We start from the raw sequence: 12,472 nt of genomic DNA, 5'->3' as shown, positions 1-12,472 counted from the left end.
AACATTTTTTTTTTGCTTTGTAAAAAATCTAATGTTGCCAAAATTTAAGTTGGAGGTTGAAAACACTTCATAACCTGTTGATAGCAGCAGAAATTTTCACATTTATCGAGGATTGTTTGGATTATCTACCTAAATTTAAAATGCAACACACCCACTTCTGGAATTCTATCTGAAGTATGTATCACACAAGTGCACAAGGATATACATCCATAGTTGTTCTTTGTGCCCTTGAAAACACAAAGACTAAAGCTGTCAATAAGAGATAATTAAACAAAATTAAGTACAGGCATACCATATGCCATATAGCTATGTAGTCATTAAAAAAGAATGTAGGAGAAGTACACATGTGGATCCAGAATCAGTAATATTTTACACATATACACAAAAAGATTCAGAAAATTATGCATAGTATGACTGATTCTATTTGTAAATATATATACATATATAATGCATGGAAATATGCATATATCTTCATTTGCCTAGAAATGGCCGAGAGAGAGATACACACTAAGGTGATAACAATGACCAACCTTGTGAAGCATAAGTAAATGAGGGAGATTTTACTTTACTTTTAAGAACTCTATTTGTTTCTGTTTTTGGGGGGGATGTGGAAATTATAAACCTATTGTTGGAAAAATGTACTTTGTTATTATGGATAATGTGATGTTTAATCAAACCTCAATATAAACAAAAAATGAAAATAAAATGAAGAACACAGATAAGAAAGCTTAAAAATAGGTGTAATTCTTAATTTGCCTCAAGAAACAAAAAAGGAAAGGAACTGAAATGTGTGAATCAGTAGGCCCTTAAAGAATTAGTGGCCAGAGCTGAACATGTTATTTTAGGACATATGTCCTTTTTCTAAAGCCATTCAGGGTGATGGGGCTTGAGAATATATAAAACAGCCCATAGATCACATTGTAGCTGAAGGGATTCATGCTTGCATTTAGTTATGAAGTTCAAATTGGAAGCTGTTCAGGCAGGAAACTAATAGAAATGGGTGATAGCTAATTAACCTAAGGCTTCAAAGTAATTGCTCTGTAAGAAGCAATTTAAAAGGGACCTTGCTCCTTTTTTTATTTTTGAGAATCATAAAATGCCCTATTTGACTTTTGGTGCATGAGCAAAAATGTATGTATACACACAAATATTGATTTTTTTTTTAAACTTCTACCTTATCCAACTTCTTTTTTTTTTTTTAAAGATTTTATTTATTTATTTGAGAGAGAGAATGAGACTACCTTATCCAACTTCTTGGTAACGTTCTAAAAGGCCAAAAAGAACAAGAACTGTGTTTATATCAATACTGAATATCCCAGGTTTAGGACTTTGTGGTAAATAGAAATAATCAGAGTAGGTTCCTGAAGTAAAAGTGGGTAAGAGGATAGGGTTGTACTGATTAATTCAGCCCTGAGCCACCCGCCTCACCATTAGAATCAGTAGAGCCAGCTATTCTAAAGCGTACAGTTGTTTGGTAGAGAATTGTGTCCCCTAGCAAAAGCATGGTGTTCTTGTGAAAAGAGAGAAGAATGGATTACATCCCAAATCATTCTCTGTCTGCCACAATCTACAACTCTGGCTTCCCATCTTCTGTGCATGGTTCCTCATATTTTTCAAAAATATCCATACCTATCATATACTCATTCCTTCTCAGAGAGGGGTGCCCCATATTTCCTACATTTCTATATCCAGTTCCAAATATAGATACTTTGGGTAGTATGGTGTTCTCTCCCCCAAATTAGCTTGTATTTCTGACTTACAGCTTCATGACCCATAAGCACCGTGCACAACCCACAGATCTGGAAATAACACCAAGGTGAAGAATTCTTACCAGAAGAATTCTTATCAGAACTTCCGCAACCATGGATCCAGTCTTTAATTAGACTAGTCTAGAAACATGCTGGGACCATCTTCCCTGACCATTGTCTAAATTTTAGAGTTTTACATTACCTAATATGACTACAGACTAGCATATATTCATAAATAATTTCTCAAGAAACATGGTTTTCTAGGTGTCTCCAAGAGTCAAGCTGTCAATAATTTAGATTTCCCATAGAATTAGAACTCCCATAGAACCATGGAAGTTCTTTTTTTTTTTTAAAGATTGATTGATTGATTGATTGATTGATTGATTTTAGAGAGAGAATGAGAGAACAGCGAAGGGCCAATGACAGACAAGAAAGAATCCTCAAGCAGACTCCTCTCTGAGCATGGAGCCCGATGGAGGGCTCTATGCCATGACCCTGAGATCATGATCAGAGACAAAATTAAGAATCAGACACTCAGCCAACTGAGCCACCCAGGCTCCCTGAACCATGGAAGTTCTTAAGATGGCTACTGTCAGTTGTCCAGGATTCAAATTTTCAATGTATTTTCTTCCCAACCTTAGGTTTGACTCTGGTATAGTTAGTTTAGGATTGTGTTTTTCCTGGGCCAACTACTCCGGTCAAAGAAAGAATGATTACATAGATTGTTTTTTTTAGATCTGAACCATTTTTCCTTCTGGTAGAATCAGGGTGGGAAGGATTTTCCTAAGGCACATTGGCTACATGGCAGAGATATGGACAGAAAAAAAAAATAGCATGTTTTACCAAGAAATGTGGAGTTAATTTTTTAAGACATAAAATGCATTCAAAAATTATTTAATTTTCATTGTTGTTCATGATTGTCCATGATTAGATTGGAAACTACTTCAGGGAAGATATCATGTTCTAAGATTTTGTTTGTCTGTTGGATCATGATGTGTGGAGAAACTTACTTCATCACCTGGTTTATAATTCCTAACCACAAGATGTTTGATAAATGGCAAGTTTTTTTTTAAAGGAGTTTGCTAGTTATGCCTTATCTTTTTAAAAAAGAAAATTAGATAATTTACCCAGCCCTTCCCATTTACAAAATTATGGTAACATAGGGCTTAGAAAAAAGGCTTTTTCAAAATTATATGTCTCCTGGATTGTTTGTGTTTTATATAATATTAATGTCTGTTTATTTGTCTTTTGTTTCAGGATTTATTTATACATGTGGTGGAACTTTAAAAGGACTTAATGGCACTATAGAAAGCCCTGGTTTTCCATATGGATATCCAAATGGTGCAAACTGTACATGGGTAATAATAGCAGAAGAACGGAATAGAATACAAATTGTTTTTCAGTCATTTGCTCTAGAAGAAGAATATGACTACTTATCCTTATATGATGGACATCCTCATCCTACAAACTTTAGGACAAGGTTAGTGTGTTTTGAATGGAGGAATGGAGGGAAAATATGTTATGGGTAAAAGTTTACTTTACACAAGATACTTAACATTTGTGATACAATTGTAATAAAGTCATATTCACCATTTAATTTTTGTTCATTTGGAAATATATCATCTCATGCACAAATTAGCTCAGTATCTTTGACTTCATAATACTAGTATATTAATATTATCTCTCAAAAGAGTGAATGTAAATTGAATTATGACCTCTTTAGATTGGTTAAAGGTATTTTGTTTTTTTAAATACTTATTTTCAGGCTTCATTAGTTATGGGCATAACTGTTGATAAAGTGAAAGCATACCATGCAATGTGGCTACTCAACTTTAATATACAGTATGCAAAATATGTAAAAATCAATATTCATATAAGAAAATACATTAATTTTATATAATGTGTATAGTTTATAAAATCTAAATATCTGAAAAATGGACCCGTTTATGTCACTAACTGGGAAATTTACATTTCTGTACATACAAATGAGATTATTTATTTTTAAGCTACTTGATAAAACAGGTGTGAAAATCAGTTGTCACCTATTAATTAAGTGGTTCTTCAAAATTTCTTCTTGGAATATAGGGTACCTAAACATGAGAAATTTCTGCTTAGCAAAAACTCCTTTTAAATATAGATCAACTCTAATTCAACCAAGTTCAAAATGCCAGATTTTACATATTTCATTAAGTCCCAGATTTTTACCAATGTGTATAATTTTTTAACTGTAGTAAACTGTTTTTGAACTTTTAATTTAAAATATTCTAAGCAGATAAACTCTAAGAATTAAAGACTCTTTACATACTTGGCTATGTTTACACTCAGAATGATAGTTAAATATATCTGAGTTGTTTCAAACCACGTGTCTATTTTCTTTGCATAGACATGTGGTTTGAAACAACTAGATATATTTAACTCATTTGTATGTATATATTTAACTCATTTGTATGTACAACTATAACTAGATTGATTACTGATGAGGGTTTATTTGTTTATTTGTTTGTTGCTGTACATTCATTTACAAAGTATTACTAATTGTATCTTCCCTTACTCGAAGTCTTTCAATATCTATCCCTTTAAGAAATACACAATAAGGCTGACATGTCTGTTATTTCATTATCATGGCCAAGATCATTAAAGGCTGAATGTCTCTTGTTAATGACATGGCACTAAGTCAAGATAGAAAACAGATGGTACACTAGAGGGTGTGTGTTGGGGGGGAGGTGGGCAGGTATCTGTGTTCGCCTGTACACATCCAATCAGATTACAGGCTAAAAGAGAATAAGAAAAATAATTCTCAAAGTTTCCAGTGGGTTAAAATGATGTATATTAAAGTAAAAGGACAAAGCTTTTTGCATATTTTCTTTACAGCAGGAATGTGTGCAATATAATTGGTGTAAATATAAAAAAGAAAGAAAGCACTCGATGCTACCTGGCAGTTTCTAACTATAAAATCACTGAGAGTATGGTTTGCAAAAGTATCTATTCTCTCTAGATCCCCTTGAAAATGAGAAAACGCATTTTTATTTTACTTCGGCTCCTTTTTTCGAAGAAACAATTGTGGCCTCTGGGAAGTTAAAAGACTTTGTCAGATGGGGAAAATCAATTTTTTCTTCTCATTCTTTCTTTCCTAATTTGTAAATGGGAATAAAAGCACTTAATTTACAGAGATTCTGTGTGTACTACAATGTAATGAAAGCTCAATAAATCTAATCCTCAGCATTTATTAAGTCCCCTGTACCTGACACTATCAAGTATTTTGTATTCATTATATTATTTAACTTCTCAAACAAAGTGAAAAGATTCCTATTATTATCATCAACGTTTTACAATTGGGAAAATGAGTCTTACATTACTTGCCCAAGGTTAATTTTGTTCAAAGTAGCAAGAGGCAGGATCATCACTGCAACCCATCTTTGTCTCAGTTCAGAGCTTAAGCTTGTTAAAAAAAAAAAAAGAAAAGAAAAACGAAATAAAATTCATAATATATTATTCATAATGTATATAATCTCCATCACTTATGTATTGATATATGAATTAAAATCTATTTTTTCTTTGACAAAATTTAATGTATAGATAAATAATAAAAATGTTTTAAGCATGTATAACATACAAAGATATAAACCAAAAGATAAATTACAAATTTATTCTTGGTTTTGTTTTAAGGTCACTCTTCCAATATGTACTCTATACAATTTTGCTCAAATTTGGATATATAAGGCATCTATTGGTTTTTATGCTTAAAGAAATACTGTTGCTAATGTTACAGCTGATTTTAATTAGAAAGACTAGGGAGAAAAAATCCAATGTGTAACCTACAGCACCTTCCAGACTGTGTTTATATACAGTCTGCTGTTTGATTAGAAGCTGAAACTGTTGCTGGCAGTTTGATTCATTTTTGTGTCTCTCTCTTTGACTCACTGTTTTCTTGCTTTTTGTTTCTCTCACATTCTCACTTAATACATGTCCTTATGGTATGTGTGCTGTTCTGTATCTTTTGGAGATTTGATACTTGTATTTTGTTATTTTCCGTGAACTCCAATGGTTGTTTTTTAATGGCTTGCTATAGCCGCCTTGCAATAAAGCAGAGAAGAGAAGGTTTGTAGGTCTTGTCACTCTTGCTTGTGTAAGTAGAGAGACATATTGGATTTGGCAAACACAATTTCATACTTTCAAAGTATTCTCTAAAACTCCAATTATTGATCATCCTGCTTGTTTTCCTGTAAGTTGTTAATTTATTAAATAAAAATTGATATTGGGGGCTAAATGTGGTACTTGCACCAACACACCATTAGAGAATTCCCTCATAGTTCTACGTTTAGCTTATATCATATGCTGGTGCATTTAAACAATTTGGTTTACTTGATGCATGAAAGTAATTCTTAGCTTTATTTTCCTTTTTTATGTGAATATTATATTTTCTCAAAAAGAAAATTATGCCAAAGGTAAAAAAATAATTTTAATCTTATGGGACATATTTACATATTTAGGATCATACTATATATGCTATTTATGTTCTTATTTAATCTCCCTACATTAAAATATACATATTTCACATGTGACTAGAATTTTTGTTATAATCAAATTATCAGATGCTTATATTTAATTATATTATAATTCATTTAATTATTCTTCTATTACAAGACATTTTTGTTTTTTTTTCTTTTATAAGTAATTCAGATATCAGCATTAGCTTTAATTCAGATAACAACCTCACACCACCACCCCTAGGTGAAACGTATTCCAGAAAAACAGCATTTCATTCTAACCTCAGTTGTAGAAATTGACATAAAGAATGCTCAGGACCAGTCAACAGACAATATAGGTCACAGTATCAAAGTGTTCTCATTCACACTTTCTATTTTACTATTAGAAAAAAAGTTAAGTTTTTGAGAATGTTTAATTTTCTAAAGAAATAACTTCTAAGGTTATCATTGAAAAAAAGGAAGTAGTTTATCATAAAGTCGTAGTCACAGTCTAGAAATGGCCACAACATGAATTTTATCTTCTTAAGTTGCATGAATTTTCAGGAATTAATAATGCTAATAATGCTAAAAGAGATAAATATAATGCAGGTAAGTGTAAACATACAAAAACTCTTCTGGGGGAGGCAGGCAATAAAAATAAACAACCGCTGTACAGAAACAGAAATCCATCTGAGGGGGACAGGTAGTGAGGAGAGAGTCTGCTATTTTAATTTTTTCCAGTTTAACCAAGATAATTGACATAGAACATTGTTTAAGTTTAAGTCATACTACATGGTAATTTGATACATATATATATTGTGAAATGATTACCACAATAAGGTTAACACCTCTATCACCTCACATAATTGCATGTGTGTGGTGAGAATCTGATTTGTTCTCTTAGCAACTTTCAAGTATATAAATACAGTATTGTTAACTATAATCACCATGATGTACATTAGATGTCCAGGACTTTTCATCTTATAACTGGAAACTTGTAATATTTGACCAACATCTCCCCATTTTCCCAAACTTCAGCCCCTGGCAACACCATTCTACTCGATTTCTCTGAGTTTGGCTTTTTTAGAATCCACATATAAGTGATATATCCTATAGAACTAGTGGTTGACTTATCATCTATTGATGGACACTTAGATTGCTTCCATCTCTTAAATAAAGCTGCAACGAACATGAGAGTATAGATATTTCTTCAAGATAGTGACTTCATTTCCTTTGGACATGTGCCCAGAAGTGGAATGCTAAATAATATGGTAGTTCTATTTTGAATTTTTTGAAGAATATCCATAGTGTTTTCCATAGTGGCTGAACAAATTTACATTTCCACCCCCAGTGCATAAGTGTTCCCTTTCTTTGATATCCTCACTAATACCTGTTACCTCTTTTCTTTTTCGATAATAATCATTCTAACAGGCATGAGGTAATATCTCATTGTAGTTTTAATTTCTATTTCTCTGATAATTGGTGATGTCAAGTAACTTTTAATTTACCTATTGAGCACTTGTGTGACTTCTTGGGAAAATGTTTATTCGGGTTCTCTGCCCATTTTAAATTGGATTATTTGTGGTATAAGATAGGGATCAAATTCATTCTTTTGCATATATTTATCCAGTTTTCCCAGCACAATTTATTAAAGTCACTATCCTTTCCCCATTGGCTATTTTTTGGCTTACTCATCAAATATTAGTTGACTGTGTGTGTGTGGGGGGGGTTCTTCCTTGGCTCTCTATTCTGTTCCATTGGTCTAATTTGCTTTTTGCCAGTATCATACTTTTTGGTGACTGTAGCTTTGTAATACAGTTTGAAATCAGGAACTGTGATGCCTCCAACTTTTTTCTTCTTATTCCAACTTTGTTCTTCTTCTCACAGTTCTTACTGGATTGCTTTGGCCATTCAGGGCCTTTTGTTGGGTTTCATATACATTTTAGGATTGTTTTTCCTATTTCCGTAAAAAATGCCATTGGAATTTTGGAAAGGACTACATTGACTCCACAGAGAATTTTGGGTTAATTATCATTATTATTAATTATTAATATTAATCAATTATTAATTATGATTATTAATTATTATTAATTTAATGATATTAATCCTTTCTCATCCATGAACAAGGAACAGTTTTCCATTTATTTGTGTCTTTATTTTTTTTGCACCTTTACTGAATTAGTTTATTACTTCTTACAGGGTGTTACTGTCCTTAGGATTTTCTGTATATAAAGATCATACCATATGCAAAGACAAGTTTACATTTTCCTTTCACATTTGAATGTCGTTTACTTATGTTTCTTACCTGTTTGCTCTGGCTAGAACTTCCAATACTATATTGAATATGAGTAGTGAGAGTGGGCAACCTTGTCTTGTTCCACATCTTAGAGGAAAACTTTTCAACCTTTCATCATGGAGTATGATGCTAGCTGTGGGGTGGTCCTATATGGACTTTATTGAGTTATGTTACTCCTGTATCTAATTTGTTAAGAGTGTTTATCACAAGTAGATGTAAATTTTTGCCAAATGCATTTTCTGCATCTATTGAAATAATCATATAATTTTTATTTTTCATTATATTAATGTGATGCATAACACTGATTAATTTGTTTATATTGAAACATCCTTGCATCCCAGAGATAAATCCCACAGTCATGGTGTATAATCCTTTCAATGTGCTGTTGACTTTAGTTTGCTCGTATTTTGTTGAGATTTCTGCATCTATATTTGTCAAGGATGTTGGCCTGTAGTTTTCTTTTCTTGTGGTGTCCTTATCTGGCTTTGGTATCAGGGTAATGGTGGCCTCATAAAATTTGGAAGTGTTCCACCCCCCTTCAATATTTTGGAAGAGTTTTAAAAGGCTGGACTTTAATTCTTAATATGTTTCGTAGAATTCAACAGTGAAACCATCTGTTTATGGGTTTTTATTTGTTCAGAGAGAAAAAAGGCCAGTTGGAGCATCTGTAGGTGAGGCACCCCTAACAGCTCATGGGAAGGTTTCCTGATGGAGTCCATGATGCTGTAAGTAGATCCTGTTTCTGTCTGAAGTCCTCTGAGAGCCATAAATTCTGATTTCCCAACTGGTCTCTGTCCCCCAGTATTCTGGGTGGGATGAAAAAGAAGTGAGTCTCTCTGGCAGCATCCTATACAGCTGGGAAATCTGGACATCATTCATATATTTTCACTTCCCCCCATGAGAGAAATCAAGGGCTGAGAAGGCTCATCTGTATCATCTTGAGGAAAGAAGGACACAGGTAAAGCGAAACTGTTCCTCTTACCAACTTTGATGCATCCAATCTTAATATTTTTTGCTCAAATGATGAATTGGAACATCTTTGTTGGACTCCTGGACTTCTACAAAGCGTCTCTCATCCATGAACAATTGTCTAAATCAGTGTTCTTTAGGGGAAGATGGGAGAAAACTTTTATTCCACTATTAATGATGTTACTCAAATTTGAAGTTTTAAATGTTGTGGTCAGAGCTGGTTGAGTAGAACCAGTAAGAGCTGGGGTGACAAACGGAAGTGAGAGATTTCCAAGGAAAAGGAACAACCAGAGCAAACATCCTAATTGTGGAACATGCATGTGAAGATGAGTACACAATGAGGCCTGAGAAGTGATGCAATAGGGCAAGTCTATACAAAGTCTGGCAGACCATCGTAAACACTGAATTTTTTTTTTAAGTGAGCTAAAAGGCCATCAGGGTTTTGAGTATGGATGTGACATGATCTAACTTGGGTCACCACCAACAGAGTCAACTTTTGTACTGCACAAAGTTGCCAGGCCTTAGATCCAATAATCCAGCCTCTGCTACTTTAGTCAGGTTCATGCCCCTGCCCCAACCCATGGTACTGTTTTAGTGTGGGGCAAGGAAACCTATTTTGAAATGCATTCCCAAGAAGGAGGTCCTTTTGCAATTTCTCCCACCAGTAAGGTCACCTTTTTGCAATTCCCATAAACCATGACCTATTATTGTATTTCAGAATCTGAAAAGATCACTTAAGCTATTCTATAGGAAACAGATTCTGTCAACAACTAACAAAAATTTACCATTTATTGATAGAGTCAATTCTGTGAGAGAAGTAGATATGAGATGAATAACAAAAGTCACATAATATGCAACATCATTATATATAACTCTATTCCATTTCATCTTAAGGAAAAGTTATTTTATATGAAAGTGTGAATTTTTTATATTTAATGGCAGTGAAGAATATAAAATTTTTGAGAAAATTAAAATATCTAACATAGTATAATTTCTCAAAATTTATTTGTATAAATTTAATTTCCTATCATTATAAATGTTAACCAAAATATAGAGATTGCAAGATGTGACACCATGAATAAAAACATTTTTTATGATCAAAATATACATCAAGGGCGCCTGGGTGGCTCAGTTGGTTAAGCGACTGCCTTCGGCTCAGGTCATGATCCTGGAGTCCCGGGATCGAGTCCCGCATCGGGCTCCCTGCTCAGCAGGGAGTCTGCTTCTCCCTCTGACCCCCCTCCCTCTCATGCTCTCTGTCTCTCATTCTCTCTCTCGCAAATAAATAAAAAATTAAAAAAAATATATACATCAAATAAAATATTTAAATAATGATCAAAGAGAATTGTTTTCAAGATGTATAAAACAAAAAGTCATGATATACTTAATATAAATAACTTTTTAAAATATGAAAATTATAGTCATATGAGTGGAAATATGCAAAAATATGCACAGGGAGTTCCCAAAAGAAGAATGTTAAATTAGTGATGTAAAATAAGAAACTAGTAAAAAAAAATCTTGGTAGCTATCAGAAAAAACAAAAATAGCAATGTAATATTTTTCAAATATAAAACTAAGACCTAAACAATTGTAAACACTGTTGGTGAAGATATTTAGGTACTTTCCTGCATGAGTAATGGGAATATCAGTCTATGTACTGCTTCTGAAGGACAACAACAATAACTAATAATTAAGATTATTACTTATAATATCAATCAATCAATCAAATGTCTCCCTCTCCAAATTAGATACAGAATTTGTTTTGCTGTTTTGTTTAAAATAGCAAAATTATGAATGTTTTGTGATAGAGACTGATTAATAACCAATGGAGAAAATGCAGCAGTTAGATAACAAATCTTACAACAATTTTTTATGGATGGAGCAAGGGTTCACAATATATCACTGGATAGAATAAAAAAAAAAAACAGATTGTAAAGCAGCATGGATAATAATATAAGATAGCTTGTGCATTTGTGTCTGTGTTTGTTTATGAACTGAAAGATTTACTCCAAAATGACAACTGTGGTTATCTTATGGTGATGGGGCTATGAGGATTTTTCCCCTTTTTACTAATCTTTGAATTTTAAGATTTTTACCTTGAATACCCAGAGGCATTAGAAAAAAATAATTTTCTGGTTTCTTTATATCTCTTCCAAATTTCAAGTATATATTTTTTGATATATATTACTTAGCAATTTAGGGTTTAAATTTTAAACTGGAAGAGAGAACATTGACTAATGACTATTGACTAAGTCTTCTCTCAGTAAATTAGACCTTCAAATAATCAACCATATCATAAAACTTTATTTTTGAAATTTTCAAATTTACAATCTAAGTGTATTAACACAATCTAAGTTTACATACTTAATAATATAAAGGGATTGTGAAGAACAAAACTATTTTTTAAAGTTAAACAATGTGACATCTAAATAATTATGTGAGTCTGTCAAAATCATTTTATTTTTTTCTAAACAGTTCAGTCTTTTATTTTCCAGATAATGGTCCTAAATCAATAGAGACAAACTTTAAGCATGCATATTTATATATAAACATCTTGTTCTCAATGTTGACTAAATAGAAAACATTGAATTATATTTTGAATTAAGTTAATATATGTTAGAATCAAAATTTTATTTATAATTGGGGCATTAATTTTCTACAGCTCAGTATTTAGATCTTAAGTGTACAATTAGGTTTTGATGAAACATGTATAAACTCAGATAACATCCCTATTAACCTACAGATATTTTCATCATCCCAGAAAGTCATATCCTATTCCTTTCCAGTCAATCCCCATACTTCGGAAGGAACCATCGTACTAGTTTGCTTTACCAGGGATTAATTTGCCCCTTCTATATTTATATTCATAGAAATCAAATGCTACACAATGTACTTTTTGTATCTGGTCTTTTTCACTAAGCATACTGTTTTTGAGGTTCATACACATTGCTGTATCAACAGTTTATTCCTTTATGTTGTGGAATAACATTTCA

At 32.4% G+C, this 12,472-nt stretch overlaps 1 protein-coding gene across 2 annotated transcripts in view; it reads left to right on the top strand.

The window, feature by feature from the left end:
• Window positions 1-12,472, top strand: part of CSMD3 (CUB and Sushi multiple domains 3) — a 1,160,890-nt gene that overhangs the window by 127,219 nt on the left and 1,021,199 nt on the right. For both annotated transcript variants that reach the window (XM_081816413.1, XM_081816412.1), the window contains exon 2: window positions 3,006-3,228. In XM_081816413.1, coding sequence (XP_081672539.1) covers window positions 3,006-3,228 — 223 coding nt within the window. The remainder of the gene's footprint in view (window positions 1-3,005; window positions 3,229-12,472) is intronic.

Source organism: Leptonychotes weddellii, chromosome 4 (genome assembly GCF_054177405.1).
Source record: "Leptonychotes weddellii isolate Sample4059 chromosome 4, ASM5417740v2, whole genome shotgun sequence".
NCBI classification, from domain to species: Eukaryota; Metazoa; Chordata; class Mammalia; order Carnivora; family Phocidae; genus Leptonychotes; species Leptonychotes weddellii.
This window is presented reverse-complemented; position numbering and strand designations above follow the sequence as displayed.